General features: G+C 41.2%; 1 protein-coding gene across 19 annotated transcripts in view; it reads left to right on the forward strand.

Moving 5' to 3' along the window:
- Positions 1-26,103, forward strand: part of SCHIP1 (schwannomin interacting protein 1) — a 992,315-nt gene that overhangs the window by 955,727 nt on the left and 10,485 nt on the right. For 14 of the 19 annotated variants that reach the window (XM_081570681.1, XM_081570689.1, XM_081570682.1 and 11 more), the window contains 2 exons: positions 4,340-4,458; positions 24,638-24,755. In XM_081570681.1, coding sequence (XP_081426807.1) covers positions 4,340-4,458; positions 24,638-24,755 — 237 coding nt within the window. Of the gene's footprint in view, positions 1-4,339; positions 4,463-24,637; positions 24,756-26,103 lie in introns of all 19 variants that reach the window. The other 5 variants (XM_081570688.1, XM_081570698.1, XM_081570693.1 and 2 more) reach the window with 2 other exon arrangements.

Here is a 26,103-nt window from a genome sequence, read left to right on the forward strand (position 1 = left end):
CCATCTATTTCCCATGGAGTGATGGGACCAGATGCCATGATCTTAGTTTTCTGAACGTTGAGCTTGAAGCCAACTTTTTCACTCTCCTCTTTCACCTTCATCAAGAGGCTCTTTGGTTCTTCTTCACTTTCTGCCATAAGGGTGGTGTCATCCGCATATCTGAGGTTATTGATATTTCTCCCAGCAATCTTAATTCCAGCTTGTGTTTCTTCCAGCCCAGCGTTTCTCATGATGTACTCTGCATATAAGTTAAATAAGCAGGGTGACAATATACAGCCTTGACGTACTCTTTTCCTATTTGGAACCAGTCTGTTGTTCCATGTCCAGTTCTAACTGTTGCTTCCTGACCTGCATACAGGTTTCTCAAGAGACAGGTCAGATGGTCTGGTATTCCCATCTCGTTCAGAATTTTCCACAGTTTATTGTGATCCACACAGTCAAAGGCTTTGGCATAGTCAATAAAGCAGAAATAGATGTTTTTCTGGAACTCTCTTGCTTTTTCGATGATCCAGCGGATATTGGCAATTTGATCTCTGGTTCCTCTGCCTTTTCTAAAACCAGCTTGAACATCTGGAAGTTCACGGTTCACGTATCTGTGTCTCAGTGATGGGATTATGGTGACTTTTATATTCTGCATACTTTTCTTTTTTAATTTATTATTTTATTTATTTGTTTATTTGTGGCTGTTTTGGGTCTTCATTGCTTCATGGGCTTTTCTCTAGTTGTGGCAAGTGGGGGCTACTCTTCATTTCGGTGCCCAGGCTTCTCATTGCAGTGGCTTGTTTTGTTGCAGAGTACAGGCTCTAGGGCGCACAGGCTTCAGTAATTGCCTTTCCAGAGCTCTAGGGCACAGGCTCAGTCATTGTGTTGCTTGAGCTTAGTTGCCCTGTGGGGTCTTCCCAGATCAGGGCTCAAACTCATGTCCCCTGCATTGGCAGGTGGATTCCTTGCCACTGAGCCACCAGGGAAGCCCCTGTACTTTTCTTGATCCAGAGAGAGAAGAGGATAAGAGGGGGACATTTATGTATTACAAAATATTCCTCTTTATTTTCTTAAATTTTATATGTTTTTTTAATTGATGGAAAGTTGCTTTACGTTTTGTGTTGGTTTCTGCCCTACAACAACGTGAATCAGTCTATATATCTATCTATATCTCTCTCTCTATATATATATATATATCTTCCCTCCTGAACCTCCCTCCCCTCCCCCATGCCACCTGTCTAGGTTATCACAGGGTGCCTGCCTGGGCTCCCTGTGTTACATAGCAACTTCCCACTATTTAACACATGATAGTATGTGTGTGTGTGTGTGTGTGTGTGTGTGTGTGTGTGTGTATATATATATATATATATATCAAAGCTACTTTCTGAATTCATCCCACCCTCATCTTCCCCTACTGTGTCCACAAGTCTGTTCTCTACTAGGTTTACCTAGATTCCATATATATGCATTAATATACAATACTTGTTTTTCTTTTTCTGACTTACTTCACTCTGTATAAGAGGCTCCAGGTTCATCCACCTCACTGCAACTGACTCAAATTTGTTCCCTTTTATGGCTGAATAATATTTCTTTGTATAAATGTACCACAAGTTCTTTACCCATTCATAAAACAGACTTCTTTAAACTGTTATTAAGTATTCTGGTGTTAAAATTGTAATTAACATGAATAAGAATATTTTTAAGACCGTCTCTACTATCGATCACTTTAACATACCAAGTAAATCAGGAGGGACGGACATGGAATCAAGGATATGTTAACACCTTTACGCCCGGGATAGGTGTTTTCTTTAAAGAAAACCTCTTCCAGACCCCAGGATAATGTTGGACAATATTGGTCATTAACACTTATGTTATGATCTACCAATTTTATATTTGGATATTTCATTCCACTCAACAGTTTTCTGACTGTAGAGGACATTAAGTAACAATCTCTTTTGTCTGTTACATGGATTCAGAAATAAGTTCACTGACTGTGTTAAATCTGCGTAGCAGATTTTGGGATTTTGAAATGAATTTGTTTTAAATGAAGATGTCAAGTATGGTTCTGTTTTGGCAGGACCATCACCAGTAAGTTCCAGCCTTGCATATTTGGAAGGGTGGGTTGCTTTAACTAAGGTTTCCAAAAATACAGTTGCAAGTAGTTAGTGAAATTAAGAGCATTCTTCACTTCCCTTTACAACCTTGTGGTTACCTTCTCAGGGCTCAGTGCTGTGCTAGGCCAGTAATCAAATGAGATCAGCATCACATCTGTAACTGTACAGAAGCAGTCTTTCACCTTGTGGCTGTGTAACACACACACACACACATGCACACACACGCACACACACACACACACACTCTATAGCTGCTAATATGACACAGTTCCATGGGTACATGACAAAATAGGAAGATATCTGAGTAGATGGATAGATTTAAATATAATTGCTAAATGTGTAAGTTGAAAGAATGGTTATAGTGTCCAAGAATTTTTAAATGTTAGAGAAAAGGAAAATAAAGATGAGCTTTCCTTGAACTGAAAGGAAAGCCTATTGAAACTAAATATCCGGTGCTAGAGACTAGGAGTGTGTATTTTACACTTGATCTTAGCCAGACGGCTCAGAAGCGATAGGAATGTGCATTTTTAAGTCTCTACAGGAAATTCTGATGCAGACTGTTGAAGCTAACGCTATCTTAGTGGGGCTGTGCTGTCGTATATTTTATTCTGAGCTTCCAATATGGTATCAGCTAGAGCCACCTGTGGCTCTGGAGCTCTTGAAATGCAGTAGTATGACTGGAGAAACTGAATTTTTCATTTGAATTAATTTTAAATTTGAACGTAAATAGCTACATGTGACTAGTAGCTACCATGTTAAATAGCCTCCTTAGCCTATAGTATATTGCCCTTCACTTGGGGATGAAATGAAGCCGTTTTTCAGCCTGCCCTTACGATAGGCTGTACATTTCCTTACTGTGACAGTGATGCTCAGATGGTGGATCAGAGCTTCCGCTGTAACTTGTGGGTACTGGTGGCAGCAAATGTGGCTCCAGAACGTCCTTATGGGAAAATCAGGGTGATGGGGTGTTCCGTGACCACACCCCATCACCTGAGCTGTGTTGTGTAATGTAATTTGGTCAGCATCATCTTCAGCTCCCTGCTCAAAACTTAAAACGGTGCTTCAAACAGTCCCCCTCTTCCCACAAAAACAGAAAACCTAAATCTCATTCTCACCCCAGGATATCCAACTCATTATATTTGTTTTTTGTGGTTTTATTTTTAACTAAGGAAATCATGTCTAATCTCCTCTCCTGTTGTTTAAAGGGTTTAGAAGTTCAGCATGGTGAGTTTTTATGGGACTTTTATGGGAAGCCAAGTGTTGTAAACATATCCAAATTATCCCAGTAGTGTAGTTTACCAAATTCTGTTCCTATGCACATGGACTTGACTTCCCTTCAAAATATGAGATAGATGGGTCCAGTGAGAATCCTCCAGCTATTCCAAACACTGTGTTAGGATTTCTCACATTCTAAACCCGGTGAGATCAGGATATTGAACAAGAACAAATGTCCTCATCAAGACTGTAAGCTGGCTGGGGGCAGAGGCTCTGTCTATCCATCCTGAGCTGTGCTTCCAGCGTCACAGTATGGCTCCTGCCTCTCATAGAGGCTTGGTGCCTGTCAGTTGAATGAATTAATGTTCTTGCCAAAGAGAAAGTGGACTGAAAGGGACCATGTAAAGAAGGCAAAAGACATGATCCAAGGAAAGCCTTCATTTAAGATAAAAGCGATTTGATTTAGGACAAAGTGCTTGTCCTCCATGATTTTACTCTTGTCATATCTAGCAGGTAAGAAGAAAGATAAAAGCACCAAATAATCTACAGGTGAACCTTTAACAAGGGCTTCAGGTGTTGACCCTCAGCACAGTAGAGAATCTTCCTGTAACTTATAGTCAGCCATGCCTATGTGTGGTGCACAGATTCAACCAGTCATGGATCATGAAGTACTATAGTATTTACTATTGAAAAAAGTCTTCTGTAAGTGGATCTGAGCAGTTCAAACCCATGTTGTTCAAGAGTCAGCTGTAGTTCCATCCTGATGACAACCATTTAGTACTATGAGGGTGATTTCCTAGACTAGTGATTGTAATGGGCTCTGAAGAATTGAAATTAACTCACAGACTCGGAGTCAGGAATGACGGGTTGCGTTTCAGCTCTTATTAATTCAAGTGCTCTTGTGCTGTGGCCTGTTTTATTTTATTTTTGTCTAATATTACAGTTCTAAGAGACCTAGCAGTTAGATTGCCTCTGGTTGTGATGTATCTGCCTGCTTATTGGCGTGTTTTATTTTCCTGAAATTTTAGGCACAGAAAAATGAGAGGGAATCTATCCGACAGAAGTTGGCACTGGGAAGCTTCTTTGATGATGGCCCAGGAATTTATACCAGCTGTAGCAAAAGCGGGAAGCCAAGCCTTTCCTCCCGGTGAGTGTTGTTTTGAGTTGGTTTTTTGATATATACCTAATGGATTTTGTCATCTGACTACACGTTTAATGAGATATCTTTTAAATCCCTTGAGTATTTTTCTCCCATAATACTACCACCTTTATTTGTGTGCTGGACAGATCCCTCCCCACCTGTTTGTTGGGTTGGTTTTCTGGGTTTTAGTTTTGGGGATTTGGGGCCCATTTGCCCAGCCATTTGAGGTCAGATTTCTATATTTCATTTTTAGACACAATACTGATTTTACTTTGTGATGAGGAAATCAAGCTACACTCTTAAGCAAGCCGACTGATGTTTGGAACATTGTGGCAGACCACCAGATTTGCCATTAAGCAATCCCAAAACATCCAGACACCCCTCTGATGCATTTGATAACAATGAATACTGGTAACTGAGAAATACAATTCCCACTTTGATCATTGAATATTTACTGCAAACTTAACCTGTCTTGAAAGGTGTTTTTTTTTTTTTTTTAATCTTGATTTCAGGGTATCATTGATTATTTACATAGCTTCTAATTCCAATGAAAATATGTTAAAATTATAAGTCTACCTAGAAAATAGGACTGTAGACCAGAGCTTCTCAAACTTTAATGTGCACATGTGTCACTTGGGGATTTTGTTAAAATCCTGATTCTGATTCAGTAGGTCTGGGTGGAGCTTAAGATTCTGTATTTCTTACAAGCTCCCAGCTGATGTTCCTCTGCAAGTCCATAGGTCACACTTTGAGGGGGTATAGACAGTTTGCAAAATTAACTGTTATGAGTACAGGTATTCCAAGTGGTGAAAGCACATAAAACACTATTTTTAAAAGATGGTAGTAACTGAAGATGCATCAGCATTCTCTTGATCTCTCCCCAGATATCTGTTTCTTGTCAAAATATCTGTCTCTTCCTTTGGACTCTATTAAGAGCAAATATCCCCTGTATAAATACTAGGTATACTTACCATGATAAACCAAGTATGGGAGACAAATAATAGCATTCATGCATTTGTTCAACCAGTGAATTTCCACTCTTTCCTTCGTGTGAGGTCCAGAATTAGACACTTTGGTATCTATTTTATCTGGCTTTCAGTAAGCCTCATACTTCTGTCTGATCCTTACAGATTTACCTAAATTGGCACAAATCAGAAAGCACACATATGTGCATATCAAGGAGTTACTGCCGGTGGGTTAGTGCCTGGAGTCAGGAGCTGAGACCTGGCCACGCAGTGTTCAGGCATGTCCTCCTTGGTGGGTGCGGAGCCAGCACAGGCTCAGAGGAGTCCCTCGATCTCTTCATATTTCATTCCAGAGCTGGAAGCCTTTGCCCTTTGCTGTAGAAGCACCTCTTTCCCCTCCCAGTGGGATGTGGCAGGAGGACTCTGGCCTAGGAACCTGGACACCTGAGGGTTCATCCTAGTCAGCTTCTAACTCTGAGACTTGAACAGTTTACTTAGTTTTACCATACCTCAGTTTCCTCATTTTTGTAAAATGAGGAAAGTAAACCCCATAGATAGGCTTCTAGATCTCTGTTACTACTCTCTCCCCAAAGCCCCAAAAAGTTTTCTTTTAGAAATCCCATCTCTCTGCTCAGCCATGTCATATCCATCTGGTCCAAATGGGAGGTCTGGTTTTCAAAATCAAAGTGTGTGTGTGTGTGTGTGTGTGTGTGTGTGTGTATTACATGGCTTTGAAAGTAAAGTAGAATTAACTAAAGAGTGTATAATAACAACACAAAATAAAAGTAACAGTCCTTGGTCCTATCCCTCTCTATCCTATCTCACTCTCCAGAAATAACAGCGTTTAACTCCTTAGCTATCGCGGCTGATGTTTATGTCTCTGAGTAAAATGCTGACCTTCTTAGCTTTTACTTTTAAACCATCTTTTGACTACCAAATAACAGAAGGCTGGCGTTTAACTCTCTTTTACAGCCCTCCCCCAGACATATCTATATATCCCCCCATCCTCCCCGTGTAATTATTTCAGAATTTGGGGTAAAATAACTGTTCGATTTTACATTATTAAGATCATATATTATTCACCTTGAATCGTGTAGTAAGCTATGATTACGTGAGAAATTTTATCGTTTATTCTGAAATTTTAATTGCCCCATTTTTCCCTTTGCCAGTCCATAGTTGGAGTGCTCTGTTACATTCCACTATGTGAATGTATCCCAATTCATGGAGCCACTCTTCTGATGAAAGGCATTGGCTTGTTTCAAAGGTTGTTCCAAAGGTTTTGCTCTTGTAAACAGTGCTGCTTCTAAACATCCTTGTACATGTCTTCTGCTATCTGTGTGCAAGAATTTCTCTTGGTACATTCCTAGGAATGGAATTCCTAGGAAAATACATGAATGTTCCTACTTAGAAAATAATGCCAAAACTGTTCTCCAAAAAACTGTACAAGTTACACTCCTACCAGCAATAGTTCAAAGATCCTATAGATCCATAGCCTTTCTAACACTCAATATTGCCAATTTCTTTTATAATTTTTAACTGCATATGTGTTAAATGGTATTTCATTGTGCTTATTAACTCTCTTTGTTTCCCTTTCTTTGGTATATCTATTTGGGCCTTATGTTCAAATTTCTGTTGGATTCTTTATACTTTTTTCATTGTACATAATATTGGAATGAGCTGTTTCTTACCTGTATAACCCGCTGGGCCTGGTGTCTACTTTGTATGTGTGATTTAACTGCTTCCATTATTTAAGTGATTTTAAGATTGTACACACTTTATATTTCTTAAGTCAGTTCTGGTAAGTTGTATTTTTGAAGAAGTTATCCATTTTGTTTATGTTTGCAAAATTTTTCACATACTTTCTCATTTCACTGAAGGTATTAATTTTAGTTAAATTGTTCAAAATGTTTTCTTCCGATTTCTGTAGGTCCATGATTTTTCTTCTGAGTTTAGTTTTTTGTTTGTTTTCATTTCTGTTAATAATTAGGTATAAAACTCTTAAGAGCTGTTAGCTCCAAGCTCTAACACTAAACTCTCTGGTTAGGGCCTTTTAGCCATATACTGATTCCTCAGAGAGACATGCCTTGATCACCCAGTTGAAAAGTCAACACCCAACCTCTTACCCTGATTTGTTTTTCTTTGTGACCCTTATCATTACCTGACATTGTATTAAATATACTTTTAACTTGTTCTTTATCTTTCTCTAGTACTAAAATATTAACCTCAAGAGAACAGATCTTTGTTTTGTTCACCACCATAACTATTAGATAGTGTCTAATACATAGTCAGTCACTGAATAATTACTGAGTGAATGAATGATGAACTTCACTTTGGGCTTCCCAGGTGGTGCTAGTGGTAAAGAACCTGCCTGCCAATGCAGGAGATGTAAGAGACATCGATTCCATCCCTGAGTCAGGAAGATCCCCTGGAGAAGGAAATGGCAACCCACACCAGTATTCTCACCCTGGAGAATCCCATAGAAGCCTAATGGGCTACAGTCCATAGGGTCGCAAAGAGATGGACACAACTGAAGTGACCTAGCATGCACGCACAAGTTTCAGTTTAGAATGGTCAGGTAAAAACACAACTATTTTGTTAGGATGAATCCAATTTAAAGTATCTAAATCTCTTTTCTCTTGGGCTGTAAGTTACCCAGAGACAACCTCTCCAACTTCATCCTGAGGAATTTTAAGCCTGGCTGCTAGTGTAAGACTCAAGCAGGCGAATGGTTGACGATTCATCACGCACTGAATTCCCTTGATTTCAGTGAGGCCTTTCATTGCCAACTCAGCTGTGCCTGAGGGATCCACAGCCTGAAACTCCTCTGATTCAGCCTCTCTAGATAGTATACTTTCTCATTCTGCCAGACCACAGGTAGACAGGGCAAGTTAGAAGGTCTAGATTTTTCTTTCAGTTCCTTAATCAGTCTTCCTCCACATACAGTCTACCCCACTCTCCTAGCTTCAGATGTACCTGAGCATTTCCAGGATCCTGCAGGGAAAATGCACGTGCTTCCTCCACCAGCCACCCCTGCAGGCTTCTAGCAAACTGAAATAAAGTCAGATGCCGCTCATCCATCTGCGTTTTGTTTTTACTAACTCTCTTGTGTGCCATTGTCTCCTTTTCCATTTTCTTCGTGCCTGTAGGTTTATACCTTCTTTCTTCCTTTTATATTATTTTAGTAGGATTTCAGAAGCGAGAGTAGATAAATACCTGTGTTCCATATGCCATTTGTAACTAGATGTCTCATAAAGATTTTCATTATTTTTTTTAAGATTTTTTTTTAATCTGGAGCATTTTTAAAGTTTTTATTTAATTTGTTACAATATTGTTTCTGTTTTGTGTTTTGGTTTTTTAGCCATGAGGCATGTGGGATCTCCCTGACCAGGGATCTAACTCGCCCCCTTCCCCATTGGAAGGTGCAGTCTTAACCTACAGGACTGCCAGGGAAGTCCCAAAAGGTTTTCATTATTTTTAATAGAAGAAATATCTTTGCAGATAAAATTGTGTGCTGAAACCATGTATGTAAAACAAAGCTGACCTCTGGTTCAGGAGGACTGAAGGAGAGGGATTGGGATAACCCTGCCCAGAATGTGCCTCCCCCACCACTTCGTTGAGTGCCCCTCTATTCTACCCTCACTGCCCCTCACCACCCCTTCCCTGTAAACCCTCAGAGCCCATCTGAGACTCTTCTAGCAGAGCATCATTTGAGAATCAGTGAGTCATCCACGCCTTTTGGAGACACAGCTCTCTAAACACGTATGTATTTCACAGGAGCTCAGAACAAGCTACCCTTGTTGACTCGCCATAAGGAAGATTATTTATATCCTGTTCTTTCAGATGTTTTCATCCTGGGATGAGATCATCCTCTCTGAGAACACGATGACTTTTTGGATGATGGTTAATAATGATACTTAATGTTTCTAAGAAATATCACTTTATCCCTGTAAATTTTAAGTCTGCAAAGACTGACTGCCATTCCCTTTGCTCAGTAATAATGTAGGAGAAAAGCCTGAGGAGATGTTCAGTTGCAATTGTGTAACCCATATTCTTCACCCCTATTAGAATTAATGTTCTAATGTATTATAGTTCCTGAAATTCTTCATTAAGCTGGAAATACTTTACCTCTTCCTTACAGAAGTACTTAAGGGATGTTAGACCTCTGAAGTCTCGATGTGGCACTCCAAAATGCGCCAAAGCACATGTGCTGAATTAGTTAAATAATCAAAACCAGGTAAATATTAGATGAATTTACTACTTTAAGGAGGTCAGTCTCAATTTTAAATGAGGCTGAGGACTTAAAATTAATTGACTAAGCAATGGGTTTTGAAGTGCTAAGCTTTCTTTTAAGGCAGGGCTTACCTGGTTAAGTAGGATCCTTTGGCAAAATAATAGAGTTCTATTTATGCATTTTAAAGGGTGTGTGATTACCTGTAAAAATTAACTTCATACACATTATGTGAGAAATTGTGAAGTAGCATGAAGGTCCTTTGGGAGGACGTGCTTATTAAGCTGCTACTGCAAATGTAAGTGCTTCTCAGTTGGCCTTTGGGTTTCAGCGCCACTGAATTTTTCTAATTGGTGCTATCTCCTAAAGCACTTTTTAAAAGAATGACAAGTTATTAAATGTAAGCTAGGCTTACTATAATCCCATAAAGACATTTCATGCCCAATACTGCAGCAAAAGAATTTTGATATTGCTTCATAACTCAAGTAATTAAATTTGATTTATACTGAAATGTGGCAAGTACAGGAAGTGCCATATTTTTCTTCCAAATTTGCTAATCCACACATAATCAGCCTTTTCAAATGGAGATCGTATGACCTTTGTCAGTTTTTTCTATTTAAAAATGCTTCAGCTAAAAGCTTAAAAGGAAATGAAGAAAATGAATTACCTATTTTTGAAATAAGCTTTCTAAGAAATATTGCTCATGTTCTCAAAAAATATTCATTTTCTCTTATGACTAGTATAATACTTTGCTATAAAACTTTCCTCATTGACCAAATTAATCTTGAATCAGCATTATATTTTGGATTCTGAGTTTACATAGCTTAATGTTATTAATATCAAAGGAATGGAGACTGGCTTGGCTGCTATGAAAACACAAGACAGAGTGGTCATTAGTAATAGACATCTAGGAAATCTTTCATCTTTCAAACAGGACAACCTGTTTGGACATTGTAGGGAAAGCTATTTCTGCCTTTTCCATTCTCCTTTTCTCAGAGTAAACACGAAATAAACCTGACCCCCACTCTTCTTCTTCCCTTTCCCTAGATAGATTTTATTTGATGTTGTTGTTTTTGTTTAGTAGCTAAGCCATCTCCAGCTCATGGGCTATAGTCCACCAGACTCCTCTGTCCATGAAATTTCTCAGGCAAAAATATTGGAGTAGATTGCCATTTCCTTCTCCAGGTAATCTTCCCGATCTTCTGTGGGGATCCAACTCAAGGCTCCTGTATTGGCAGGTGGATTCTTTACCACTGAGCCAACAGGGAAGCCCAGATTTTATTTACATGCATACAAATATAAATGCAATTTAATGCAGTCTACTTCATAAAATATGCAATGGGATGTTGTAACCTAGAAAAGGTTATATACCCTTCTCTCCGTGCGGTGTGAAGATTATGAAAAACAGAAGCTCCCCAGAGAGTTTTTGAGATGCTGGTTTGAATAATGATTACTGTTTACTTGTCTCAGCCATTCCAACATCCCCAAATCAAAACGCATTTCTTTCTTGTTCTTACGGGTTTATTGGTGAATGACTGAGACAAGGCCAATAAAATTAACCCACCACCTCCTTTTGTGTTTGGGCTGGGTGGAGGGGAGGGGGAGCAGGGAGGCACTATATAGCCCAGGGAGTTGTATTAGTAGGACAGATAACAGTGATCTAGAGCACCTTTAAAGAAACTGGATTCATAGGAGCTTTGAATGTGAGGAATTGAGAATCTAAATATATAATCTGCCGTGGAATCACAGGTCAAAGCAGCATCATTTTGCCAGCAAAATAAATCATCCTTTGGTCTCTGACGGTAATAATGTTTGCATAAATTCCTAGAAGAAGTAAGTACAGTGGTCATATATACCCAGCATGGGTGAGAAGAGGTTGTCCTGTTTTAATGCAGTGAAATTTGCTTTCCTGAAGTAATAGGTACATACTCCAGCAACCTATTTGTAATGTGTGACATGTGTTTTAAACTTCATATTAATCTCACACAAGCTCACTACTAATTTGCATAGAATATCCTTCATATGAGTAATTCCAAGGTACATGCCATTGCAAATGATAGTTTACAAATTCTTTTTTTTAATATACTATTTGAAAAGTCATCAGGTACTCTGCAGAAAACTCTTACTATTTTTTATGCCCTCCTCCAAGAATTACCTACAGTATTCTAAAATATTACACAATTTTAAAAGTAAAGGAAAATTTGAAGAGGATCTTTTGAGGACTAATACTATTAAAATGGCAAAACAAATTTAATTATGTAAGCAATTCTTCTCTTTTACAAACCTGAAAGGAAAGCAAATTGATATTTGTGAAATTTCCTTTGTCTAATAAATAGCCTCACTTTACGGTAATGCCAATGACCCCAGTTTAATTAGGTGCAATTAATTTTGTGCAAGTGAAATTTGACATCTTGCTAGAGGCATAACTAGCTGTACTCTGTCTTATGAATTTTATTATTATCACCAGTGAGAATTCAATTGTCAGAGCTACTGCAGAAGGGTGGGAGATGGGGAGAAAAAGGCCACAGGGCTGGCATTTTATATTTAAAAATGGTTCCAGTGGACAACCAAATGTTTAATTAAAAGAACTTCTAGAAATGATTTTTCATTGGCGCATCATCTTTGACAAGTTATCATGACTTTATTATTGCCATCTGCACTCCTTACAGACAGTGGTCCCTCTCACGTGCCTGGACACACACAGCTTATATGAGGACTGGATTCTTTGAGAGTTTACGTAAGCACTCGCTGCTACGAGAAGAAAGCCTCACTGACTGCAGTGAGCTCTGTCATCTGGAGGTTTAACACAATCCTTTTGGTTGATTTTGTTATAAAATTTTTTGTGCCCCTCAGATTATTCTCATTCAGATTATTGTTGTTGTTGTTCAGTTGCTAAGTCATGTCTGACCCTTTGCAAAGCCAGGCTCCTCTCTCTTTCACTATCTCCTGTAGTTTGCTCAGATTCATGTCCATTGAGTCGGTGATGCCATCCAACCATTTCATCCTCAGCTGCCCCCTTCTCCTTTTGCCTTCAGTCTTTCCCAGCATCGGTCTTTTCCAATGAGTCCTCTCTTTGCATCAAGTAGCCAAGATATTGGAGCTTCAGCTTCAGCAACAGTCCTCCCAGTGAATATTTGGGGTTGATTTCCTTTAGGATTGACTGGTTTGATCTCTCTGCTGTCCAGGGGACTCTCAAGAGTCTTCTGTAGCACCACAATTCGCAAGCATCAGTTCTTTAGCACTCAGCCTTCTTTATGATCCAACTTTCATATCATGGACTACTGGAAAAACCATAGCTCAATCAGATTATCACATGCATTAAAAACCCATGCAAGATATTTCAGAAAATCACCGTCAATTAAATGGTGACACATGCCTCCTTAACACATAGAAATTTTTGTTGTTATTGTTAATCGGGGCAGCAGAGGGACAGGGGGAGCTGTGCCATGTACACGTGGAATCTTAGTTTCCAAGGATCAAACCTGTGTCCCTTGCGGTGGAAGCTCGGAACCCTGACCACTGGATTTTCAGGGAATTCCAGAATTTTTGTTTTATTGAAAAGCTCTTTCAGGTTTATTTGGATAAACATTTTTGTCACATGTGTCTTTTATGCATACAAAAAAATAAGAAAACGGGAAATTGGTTAAGGTAGTCCTGCACACTTTTCACATTCACAATTCAATTCTCCTTTAACCAGTTTCCCGTGGAGTTGTCCATCTTTCCCCACAGTGTCAACCCTTGTGCCATCAGGAGGTACTGCACATCACCTTCCAAGCCACTGACCCTCATTCTGCATGTTTCTATCAGAAGGCATGGATAGCCAACTTCCAGAGTCCACCTGCTTCTCATCGGTCCTCATATGGTTTGTTGGCTGATGGGGCTACTGCTCAGTAGAACAGTTATGCTGCCAGCTGTGTGGGTGGCTGAGATCGTGAGACATATCCGGACTTTAAAAGATGGCCAAAGATGAATAACCATGTGTCACAGAATTAGCACAATTCAGTAAATCTACTACATTCTCCTAATGACTGAATGAAATCAGATGACCACGAATTAAATCGCGAAACAGAAAGTCTCTGTGATAAAGCTTACTATGGGACCAAGCCTAAATGGTAGCCCCAATGTTTTTTTAAACATAAACATGAAAAGTGGTGAAAGCAGTAATTCAATGTTCAAGAGAGTAAAAGAATTTGCAGTTAAAATTTGCGCCAAATCCAACCAGACCCCTCAAAAACATCCACAGGCACTGAGTCTTCAACTGCCCTAACCTCACAGACCTTAGAGCTTCCCAGGTGGCTCAGTGGTAAAGAATTAACATGCCAAGCAGGAGATGAGGGTTCAATCCCTGGGTGGGGAAGATCCCCTGGAGAAAAAATGGCTAATCCACTGCAGTATTCTTGCCTGGGATAACTCATGGATGGAGGAGCCTTGTAGGCTACAGTCCATGGGGTCGCAAAGTGTTGGCTATGAGTAAGCAACTAAACAGCAGCAGAAGGACAGACCTTATCACAAGTCTGGAAGGGGTATGAGCTGAACTTCAGCTCCAGAAGCTGAAAATCATCAGCAGGTCAGGCAGATACAAGTTTAAACTCCACCTGTGCTGAGCGGAATCAATAGGCAGGCTGGCTTTAAAAATACAGTGAGGGACTTCCCTGGCAGTCCAGTGGTTAAGACTCCATGCTTTGACTCCAGGGGATATTCTACTTCAGGAGATGTGAGTTTGATCCCTGGTCAGTGAACTAAGATCCCACATGCTGTGTGGCACAGCCAAAAAAAATTTTTTTTAAAAGGTAAAGTTCAAAAAAAAAAAAAAATACAAATGATGCAATGTATATCCATTACTTTAGAGTCTGTCATCTGTGCAGATGGAAAAAGAAGAAGGTTAAGGCTAGACTGGGGAGGGATGACAACAGTTGAATCAAAGAGTTCATCCACAGAAATGTCCACTTGCAAGAAAATATGTTTCTCACTGCCCTCAAACAGGATCTTCCACCACCCCCATCCCAGCACCCTGCCAGAAACAAAAGCCAGCCTGACTCATGTGTGAGTCATGGTCTCTGCATAGATACCATCTGAGTCACACAGGCAGCGGTCCTCTTCCAGCTGTCAAATATTTAATCCTACTCACCTTTCTCCAACAAACAAGCGCTAATCAACTCGCCCATTTTCTCTCTTTTTCCTTTTTTAATTCCTGCTAAATGCCCACACATAGCAACTTAGAGGCACTCAAAAGAGAAAAGTTCAAAGTCAGCTGAATTTCTTCCGTCAAAAAATATCTAGGTGTATTTCCTTCCACTTTTTCTGTACATATATCTCCACATTTTTGTTTACAGAGTTGGAATCATACTACACCTATTGTTTTAGAGTTTAGTTTTTCTTTTTGACTTAACAATACATCAAGATCATTTGCCTATTTCATAACTGTTCATATATTTTTACCAGCCACATAATGGCCAATCATGTATTTCACCATAATATACTCAAATCTCTTATCGTTAGACGTTGAAGTTGTTTCCAATTTTTTTGTTTTTTGTTTTGCTTTTATTTTTTCATCTACTCTTTTATTCTTCCATTCATGAATTTATTCTAGCCTTGTTAAAAAGTGCCTGGCATCTCACCACACTCTCTTAGAATAAAATGCCAGCTTTGTGAGCTTGTATAATTTAATCTGTGAGCCTTGATTTTCCTATATGTAAAGTGGAGTTCATCATACTTGTTTATGTGTATCTGAGGATTAGAGATAATATTTATTAAGTGCCTACAGCATAGTAGATGCTCAAAAGTGGTAACTTTGTATTTGAGAATGTAGATGGCTTAGAAATCATTTGGCTTTAATTAAGATGAAAGTGTACCACATTTGGCACTTAGGAGAGATGGCTGTTTTATTCCATCATTATTGCAGTATCAGAAGAGGTCTCATTCTGGTCTTCAATTCATGCAGAAAATATTTCTGGTGAAAATGCATTTTTTAACATTAAGCCCCTATAATTCCAAATTTAATTACATGTAAGTGGTCATTAGTGAAGGGACTAGATACTGATGTGGAATTAGAACCAGCAGCTGTCTGAGGAATGCAGGTATTTATGGCTCCCTGAAGAATCAGGCTAGGCTCCAGAGGCTGGCACTTCACCAGAGAAAAGCTGGTGAGTGCTAGTCCACCCCTAGCCTCTTAAGTAGTGAGAAGACTCTGTGGAGTTGGATGCCCACCAGCCCTCATGTGAACACATACAGATGGAAGGTCTAGAACTCATGAGCCTTAGAAAAGAGAGCAGACAAAAGGTCGGCCCGGAACTGGGAGAAGAAAACCCAGAGAGGGTTTTCCACACTCCCCCACCCTCAGAGCTGCTTTCCTCTGCTTTTGCTGAGGAAGCTGGAAGGAAGCCTGAGTCCTGTAAGATGTGGGGTCAGGACAGGACATGAAGAGACACGATGGCCCCTGTCCCCCAGTCCTGTCTCTGGCACACAGTTTGAAACAACCCTTAACTTCTCTGACACAGAACTGCCGGAGGGTTGGCTTTCCATCCCTCTCTCCATTTTCTCACCCCACCTCCAGTGCCCAGATGGCCTTTCCTCTGCAGTTAGCTCCCTGCTCATTTGCTCTTCTTGGTTGACACCTTACTTGCTAATTAACGTTCAGGTTAAGTAACAGTGTTTCTTTTCTCATATGTAGGATAAGGAGTGTCTAGTGTTTTTGTTTTTTTCAGTTTTGTCCCGGTGCTTTATATATTCCACATTTCTGTTTGTTTATTGTGATTTAATGATCCAAGCATTGGGTACCTATTCAAAGACCTGGTTTCTGTTCCTAGATCAACTATCTCCATGCATCCACTTAATACGGGGGTGGTGAATTATAAAATGCCTGCCGGGGCCAGGAAGAAGCTTGAAGGAATGAGGTAGCCCAGATAAAAGGCAATAGGTGGGACTGTAGGGGACTAGAAGGTGAGTATCCTGGCCTGAGGAGGTGTGGGGAAGGGAGGAATGGGGCAGTCTTAGGCTCAGCACTGGATGACCAACAATGGCGCTGTGGGGTTTGCAGAGATGTTCTCGCCTGATCATCGAGTGAATGAATGAATAGTTAAACATCCCCTTTTTTTCTAATATACTTGTAAACATCATTTATAGTACTTTTGTGTGTGTGACGTTATATGTTAGACCAGCAGTATTTGAACCTGTTGTATGAATATCACTCTTTTTAAAAAAGTCAGCTTAACTCAGCCATTAAGGAGGAATGAAATGTTATCACTTGCAGCAACATGGATGGGCTTGGAGGGCATTAGGTTCAGTGAACTTGTCAGACAGAGGAAAATGAATACTGTATGGTATCACTTATATGTGGAATCTTACCAAATACAGCAAACTAGTGAATATAACAAAAAAGAAGCAGACTCACAGTTATAGAGAACAAACTAGTGGTTACCACATTGGGCACCTAGGAGAGATGGCTGTAGGGAGGGGGAAGAGAGAGAGGCATCAGAGGGGGAGGGGAGTAAGACGTACGAACTATTAGGTGTAAAATAAGCTAAAAGGATGCAGTGTACAATGGGAAATAGAGCCAATATTTTTATAGTAACTGTAAGTGGAGTATAACCTTTAAAAATTGTGAATCACTATATTGTACACCTGTAACATATAATATTGTACAACTATACTTCAATTTTAAATTTCTAAATTTTTTAAAAGTTGAATGATCATCCCATGCATTACACAGTCTTTAGCAAAAGGAAGTTAACACAGTCCCACTAAAGTAAAATACGAAATAGTATACTTTCACAACAACAAACATTGGGAAACAGAAACTTAGCCTTTCCTTTTCTGAATAGTAATTCTGTAAATCTCATGGTAAATGTCAATGTGAAACAGTCAGTAGGGAAAAGAAGAGTGAGGAGTAAGGTTTGGGAAATGTGAAAGGTGTTTCACAATTTTTTTCTGTTTTTTTTTGGTCATGCTGCATGGCATGCAGAATCTTAGTTCCCAGTGCAGTTCAGTTCAGTTGCTCAGTCCTGTCCAACTCTTTGCAAAACCATGGACTGCAGAACACCAGGCTTTCCTGTCCATCACCAACTCCCAGAGCTTGCTCAAACTATGTCCATTGAGTCGGTGATGCCATCCAGCCATCTCATCCTCTGTCATCCCCTTCTCCTCCCGCCTTCAATCTTTCCCAGCATCAGGGTCTTTTCAAATGAATCAGTTTTCGCATCAGGTGGCCAAAGTATTGGAGTTTCAGCTTCAGCATCAGTCCTTCCAATGAATATTCAGGACTGATTTCCTTTAGGATGGACTGATTGGATCTCCTTGCTATCCAAGGGACTCTCAAGAGTCTTCTCCAACACCACAGTTCAAAAGCATCAAGTTCCCAGACCAGAGATCAAACCCATGCCCCCTGCAGTGGAAGTTCTGAGTCTTAACCACTGGACCTCCAGGGAAGTCCCTAGCAGCGCTTCATGTTAACTCACCTCAGTGCATCCTATAGAGACACCATCATACACCCCATGTATCTAGAACTTACCCAGACCTCAGGTGTTCCCACATTCCTTCTTCATGACAAATTCTTAGAAAAATGAAATGTGTTTACAGCTATCCTTGGTTAATTACAGCATACATTTTATATTCCATCTCCTTTGAAATTCTCATAAAACAGCAAATGAAGAAAGGCTTTATGTAGAAAGCCTTTGAATAATGCGTCAAAGATCCATTAAAATAAATAAAGGTAATATATTTTAACAGCCCAGCCACAGACTAGTGGGGAATGCTGAGTAATGAGTAACAGCAGAGCCAGAGGCTCTCACAACCACACTGGTTTTGGACAGAGGGTGAGCAATGCACGTTTGAAATGCCTAGCCATTTTGAAGTTCCCTTTTACTCTGTTTCTTAAGGAAACCATACAATTGCCTTGAAATTATAGGCAACTACAGGAGGTTAATACATGGGCTTCCCTGGTGGCTCAGCCATAAAGAATCTGCATGCCAATTCAGGAGACTCAGGTTTGCTCCCTGGGTCAGGAAGATCCCCTGGAGAAGGGAATGGCAAGCTGCTCCAGTATTCTTGCTTGGGAAATCTCATGGACAGAGGAGCAGGGTGGGCTGCAGACAATGGGGTCACAAAAGAGTCAGACACGATTTAGCAACTAAACAAAAAACAACAACAGGAGGTATATGTGCTTAAAATTATATTGCCATCACAGGCAAGACTTGATAAATCCACACCTGAGATTAAGTGCAGTATGGGGGAAAGGCCACTGGAGGTACAGCCTGTAGTCTCTTGCTTTGTAACCTTTCACCAGTTTTCTGCTGCCGCAGTGATGATATACAATAAAAACCCACCCACATCAGTGGCATCAGATGATAAGCATTGGTTTCTACTGCTGGTCAGACCTGGGTTCACAGGGGGCTTACTCCTGTGTCTGTGATCAGCTCTGGGTTGGCAAGGTGCCTCTACTGCTCTTCACTGAGCTCTGTCAGGTGCCTGGGGCCTCAGTTGGGACAATTGCCAGTTGAACTCTGTGCTGCAAAGTCGGTCTTCTGCCAGCAGGCCAAGCTGGACCTGGGCAGTGGCAGCTTTCCCTGCTGGGGGAGACTCGGAACTCTAACGCCATCACTTCCTCTGCACTCTGTTGACCATGACAGATCAGGAGCAGCCCAGGGATCGGGAAATAGACTCTACCTCTGGATGGAGAAGCCATACTCTTATTACAGAGGGACCAGACAGAGGGAAAAGAAGAACTGGGACATTTTAATAATCAGGCTGTCACAGATCAGGGGCAAGTTATCTGAGTTCTTTAAGTAACCCCTGCCTTGCCCATCCCTGGAGAGAGAAATGGCAACTCACTGCAGTATTCTTGCCTGGAAGATCTCATGGACAGAGGAGCCTGGTGGGCAGCAGTCCATAGGGTTGCAAAGAGTCGGACACGACTGAGTGACTGAGCACGGCTTGCCCGAAATCCACAGATGGTTGTTCAACCCAGGGAAAGAAGGTAGTGAACATACTTTTAAACTCACATTCAATGCAATTGTCCAAGTGAAGTTAACCAAGGTGTGGTGTAGGGTATAGAACCAAAGAATCTTAAACATTTCTCTGTGAATGCCAGCAGTTTCAGCTGGTGCTGGGAGACTCCTGTTTCTAAAATCGAGAAACACTAAATTAGTTCTGGGTTTTGGAGCTGGCCATCACACCAGGCCACTCTCAGTCATCAAAACCCAAGGCCAGGACAAAGGCTGGGTTTCCAATGCTGCTGCCCCCAGTAGAAGTCACAGCAAACTTTAGAACCAGCCATCACTTCTCCCAGGGAGTAAACTGGTCTTTTCCTTGTATTGTGAAGGAAAACAAAAGTATTATCTTTCTACCAAATATTATCACCAGGTAGATAGGTTTCTTAGGAGGTAAGATCTTTCCAACTCCATCATTCTCTCAATTCCGTGTGTTTTTTCATAATATGCCTGGTGATGGTATTGAGAAATCAGCGCAAACATTTTCTAAGTAACAGTTTGCTGCTGCTTAGTCACTTCAGTCATGTCCAAGTCTTTGCGACCCATGGACTGTAGCCCGCCAGGTTCCTCTGTCCATGGAATTCTCCAGGCAAGAATACTGGAGTGGGTTGCCATGCCCTCCTCCAGGGGATCTTCCTGATCCAGGGATTCAAGTGACATCTCCTACATTGAAGGGGGGTTCTTTGCCACTGAGCCACCCGGGAAGCCCTATATATGTAAATGCTATGCTGTGCTTAGTCACTCAGTTGTGTTCGACTCTTTGCAGCCCCATGGACTATAGCCCACCAGGCTCCTCTGACCATAGAGATTTTCCAGGCCAGAATACTGGAGTGGGTTGCCATGCCCTCCTCCAGGGGATCTTCCCAACCTAGGGATTGAACCTGAGTCTCCCGAATTACAGGCAGATTCTTTACCGTTGAGCCACCCAGGAAGCCCCAGGTAACTGTTTTCCTCACTATGAATGCCAAGAGGACACTGAGGCTGAACACCCTTTCGACTAAATGCCTTCCCAATTCCGGGTGACAGGAACTATCACTCAAAAAGCCACATGAATTCACAGAGACGTCCAGAAGACACACGTAGTCTTTTTATCTCTGCGTTTCTGAGCCTTCTTCATCTAGGACAGCCCCTTCTCAGACGCTTGGCTCCCTGTCAGTAACCCTGGGTAACAGTATGGTTGTTTGTAGCATAAGGAGGAGCAGTTCCTGGGGTGACTAGGACACAGACCTTCCAGAAATCAAATCCAAGGCAAGACACATGTCAAGCAGCCTTTTGCACGTAGCAGTCTGCCAAGCGCCACTCCAAACATCAAGTAACCTCAAATTGGATGCTTTCAATTATACACTAATTAACAAGAAGAGGACAGTGTTTTGTTTTCACCTCAGACTGTGCTGGAGAGATCCAGACAAATTAGCCCCCCAACTGCTGGAATTTCCCGAGACTGTGTAGCCTTGTTGTGAGCGAGGCCCCGCAGCAGTCGGAAGGACAGAGGCCTGGGCTCCAGGTGGCCAGAGGAAGAGCCTCAGGGTAGCCATGCCTCCCCAGGGTGGGAAGGGGCCCCAAACAGGGGTCATGGTCCCCGACCCTGCAGCACAGAAACCCTCAGCAGCACCAGGGGACCCCACTCACTCTACAGCCCAGCCGCTGCTTGAGAGCTGTGGTCGAGTCTTCCTAAAAGTCGCCTTCATCTTAAACCCGCTTAAAGGCTAAAGGCAAACAAATCCTCCTTGAAACCTGAGTCTGTTTTAAGATGTCTTTACTAAAATCCCCGCTGAACTATTAACTGCTGTGTCATATAATTTCCTTTTCCTGAGAGTAACATTCTTGGTGATTACCACTACAAGGAATTATAAGGCTCGCCCTGTAAGAAGGTCTGCGCGGTTTCCCACGGTGATAATGTGTTACTAAGGTGATTTTCTGAATTTCTACCTGAGGTGTTTTTTTCATTTTGCTCCAACTACTAAAGCCTTCCCTTTTTTTTTAATTTGCCTTTCCTGAGTTAGAAATGCTGTGTGGAATGGTCGATTTAGGTCTAAGGTCCTTAGCACAAAGGTGAGTTTGGGGGCAAAACATCAGAATTTATGATCAAGCTTTATTCAGAATGAAATATATTTCTTTGGATGTTTTAAACTTTATTTTGCAATGGTATTGTCGGTGATTTTGTGTGTTTATAATCTGTTTATGTAGTATCATCTTCTCTTCAAGACTTTATTCAATAAATAGGAAATACTATATAGTTCTAGATTCAAAGTAGGTTTAATTTGAAATGTCTTTATTTTAAAATATGACTTTAAAATATGTCTGTTTTTAATTTGCACTTTTATTTCCCACTGTTGTCCAATCCATGGATCTTGAGTTTTATTGTTAAAAATGGTTGACTTTTTTTTTCATTTTTTACCAACTACAAACAATGAATTTTAAAGCTTAATTTATATGGGATCAAGGGTAACCTGAACATGTTAGATTACTCCAGAAAAAATATTCTAATGGAAGAAAATTGAAAGGAGACAAGTTCCGTCTCAATAAATGTTCAAGCTGTCTAACAGTTCATGTCAGCTCAGGACGCTCTCAGAGAGTCAACTGTGCATCAGGAATTGCCATGACAGGCCAGGTGTTCAAGTACGTGACTTCAGGGGTCTCTTTACAAACTTGCGTCACCTTTAAAATGCTGTGTTCCTTTGTGTAGGCTTTCAGAAAGTGGCTGTTGCTGCTGGTGCTGCTAAGTCGCTTCAGTCATGTCCGACTCTTTGCGACCCTATGGACAGCAGCCCACCAGGCTCCTCCGTCCACAGGATTCTCTAGGCAAGAATACTGGAGTGGGTTGCCATTTCTTTCTCCATCAGAAAGTAGAGAGGAGGATAATGAACGCAGACAAAGCACCTGTCCTATGCCAGCTCTGAGCTAAATCCTGTCATCTTTCTTTGTTTTTCTGGCACTTAGTTCAGTTCAGTCACTCAGTCATGTCCAACTTTTTGCGACCCCATGGACTGAGCACGGCAGGCCTCCCTGTCCATCACCAACTCCCGGAGTTTACTCAAACTCATGTCCATTGAGTCAGTGATGCCATCCAACCATCTCATCTTCTGTCGTCCCCTTCTCCTCCCACCTTCAATCTTTCTGTTGCTTAGTCACGTCCAACCCTGTGTGACCCCGTGGACTGCAGCACGCCAGGATTCCCTGTGCTTCACTATCTCTCGGAGTTTGTTCATTGAGCCATTGAATATGTTGAGTCCATCACCGCATGTCCATTTGAGTCAGTGATGCCATCCAACCATCTCGTCCTCTGTCGTCCCCTTCTCCTCTTGCCTTCAATCTTTCCCAGCATCACGGTCTTTTCCAATGAGTCAGCCCTTTGCATCAGGTGGCTAAAGTATTGGAGCTTCCTTCTTACAAAGTACTGAATTATACACCCTGTTTTAAAAATGAGGTTGCAGATTGAGTATTGTGCTTAGGAAATGAAGTGAGAATTCAAACGTAAGTCCTGCTGATTCCAAGCACCCTCAGCTGATCACGGAAGAACCTGTCACCTTCTGCGGCCAGCCCTGGGCCTGACTCTGCTTGCCTGCACAGGAGGGTGGGGAGCAACAGAATTGGACCTACTGAGAGAAAGGCTGCATTTCCTTCCTGGGGAAATAAGTTGGGACTCTTCAGTAATCACAGAAGTTAACAACAGATGGCAGTACATACACATAACAGTGGTGCCTGTGTTAAATCAGTACTTTTTCTTTTTCTGACTTGTGTATTGTTTTCAGTCAAACAAGTGCTTTCAATGAGTCATCTGAGCATTTTGTACAGAGCATCCCTAACCCACTGGAATTTTTAAAAAATGAAAATATCAGCTATCAGACAAGTTGATCTTTGCATCTCTCACTGTAACAGTAATGCCAGAGCAGATTCAGCGTCCACTGTTCTAAACCTGGCTTACACAACCCTCCTTAGGACCCCTTGCTGCTTAAAGAATTTCCTTCTGCTTTTTCTTTCTCAAAGCTTACACACAGACTGGAGATACCAGGGATGCTAAGAAAGTGCTTCTTGAAAAACTCTTTGTTGTCAAACAGTCATGAAACGTGTTCGCCTTCAAATGAGCATTAGGACATAGAGTTGGATCCTCAGCCTGGCTGTGTGTGTGACAGATATACAGCCTGGTGGCCCTTTGTGACCACATTTCCAGAAACATCCCTCCTGGAGCTTCCCGGATTCACCACAAACAATGAACTCCCAAGACATCTCTGCCTCTGAGGCTCAGTGCGCCAGGCAGTCTGCAGAGCCTTGCTGTGTTCCAGCGTTGTGCCTTTATAACTAGGTTGGAAGTTTCCTTAAGTTTCTCTAGGGTGAACCTCTGGGGTGTTTCTTTTTTTTTTTCTTATTGACATAAATGAGCTCCCTCAGTTGGCTTTTGGCAACTACCTCAAATAAAATTTTCCTAACCCCGAATCAGCTCTGGCATTATTGTCACAGTGAGAGATGAAAAGATCAACTCATCTGATAGCTGACCTTTTTCTACTTGAGGGGAAAAAAAAAAAAGAGTCTTTTTTTCTGAGAGCTCTGGCCCCGGGATGCTGGCTTTAATGAGCATCTTTGGATTGTCCCCATGGGGCAGGACATTAGATGACACCAGGCAGCTCTGTTTGGCTGAGGATCCATTCATCTTCATCGACCAAAATGTAAACTCAGTGCCTCAACAGATTTTTATCGTGTACCAGCTATGTGTTTGGTATTGTGCCGGGTGCTATAATGTGGCTTGAAATTAGTTTTCAAACAACATGAATTTCTGTGTGGAAAAAAGCTACTACAGTAGGAGTTAAAAGTTATCACCTTACTGTTTATCAATGTATCTTTCTTATCCTCTAGTATGTTATCATTTATGAATTGGGCATAATATTGATCACTCACTGCTCCCTGTGAAGAACACATTAAACTACTTTCTCTGGCAAAACCAGACTGTTTTTTGGATGCTGCTGGATAACAAATAGCTGAGTGGAATTAGTGTTCTGTTTGCTTCTGCCCAGCCTGCAGAGTGGGATGAACCTGCAGATTTGCTTTGTCAACGACAGTGGCAGTGATAAGGACAGCGATGCTGATGACAGCAAGACTGAAACCAGCCTGGACACCCCCTTGTCTCCCATGGTGAGTCTCCGAGCTGCCACTGAGGTTCAGAGTGTGCTTTCCTGGTCACTTAGCTTCTTTTCTGTTGTTGATCAGGAACAAACATTGCAGAGATGTCTCATGACATTTCTTAACATGTGAAGTGTGAAAGTCACTCAGTCGTGTCCAATTCTTTGCGACCCCATGGACTGTAGCCCACCAGGCTCCTCTTTCCATGGGATTCTCCAGGCGAGAATACAAGAGTGGGTAGCCATTCTCTTCTCCAGGGGGTCTTCCTGTCTCCAGCACTGCGGGAGATCCTTTATCACCTGAGCCACTGGGGAAGCCCTTCTTAATGTGACATGCTCCTAAAATGTGAGTGATTGAAAATTTAAAACTGTGATCTGAGGATACATAAGTTCTGTTAAAGTTAGCAACTCCTTTCATATTAAATCATCAGGGAAATCACATAGGCCCTAAAAATTATAAAAGAAAATATGCTATAAAAAGGAATGAAATGGTGCCATTTGCAGAGACATGGATGGACTTAGAGACTGTCATAAGACTGAAGTAGTCAGAAAGAGAAAAACAAATATTATATATTAACACATATATGTAGAATCTAGAAAAATGGTATAAGTGATCTTATTGCAACACAGAAATAGAGAGACAGACGTAGAGAACATCTGGATGCTGGAGGGGAAAGGAGAATGATGAACTGGGAGATTGGGATTGATATATATACACTACTAGGTGTAAAATAGATAACTAATGGGAACCTACTGTATGCAACAAGGAACTCTACTCAGTTCTCTGTGGTGACCTAAATGGAAAGGGAATCCAAAAAAGAGGGGATATATGTAAATATATAGCTGATTCACTTTGCTATAGGGCAGAAACTAACACAATATTATAAAGCAACTATATACCAATAAAAATTAATTTAAAAAAAAAGAATTGCATGCAGTAAATAAAAAAATAGAAAATGTGCTATATACCATTCCTTCCCCATTGGTCTTAGAAATATGAGCATAGACTAGCAGTGGACATAGTTTAAAAGATGGGGGATGGGGTCTGGGCAGGGGGTGGGAGGGCTAGCACTTAAAAGACACCGCTCAGAGAAACCAGCAAGATAATGTGGGTTAAGCATTGCTTACTTTTCCTTGCGGGGTTTCCCTGGTGGCCCAGTGGTAAAGAGTCCGCTTGCCAAGCTGGAGACAAAGATCAGATGTCTGGGTCGGGAAAATCCCCTGGAGAAGAAAATGACAACCCACTCCAGTATTCTTGCCCATGGATGGAGAAGACTGGTGGGCTACAGCCCATGGTGTCGCAACAAGGGGGACTCAACTTAGCAACTAAATAACACTTTTCCTTGCACACATATACAAAA

Source organism: Giraffa tippelskirchi, chromosome 2, assembly GCF_054371585.1.
Source record: "Giraffa tippelskirchi isolate mGirTip1 chromosome 2, T2T-mGirTip1v1.2.pri, whole genome shotgun sequence".
NCBI classification, from domain to species: domain Eukaryota; kingdom Metazoa; phylum Chordata; class Mammalia; order Artiodactyla; family Giraffidae; genus Giraffa; species Giraffa tippelskirchi.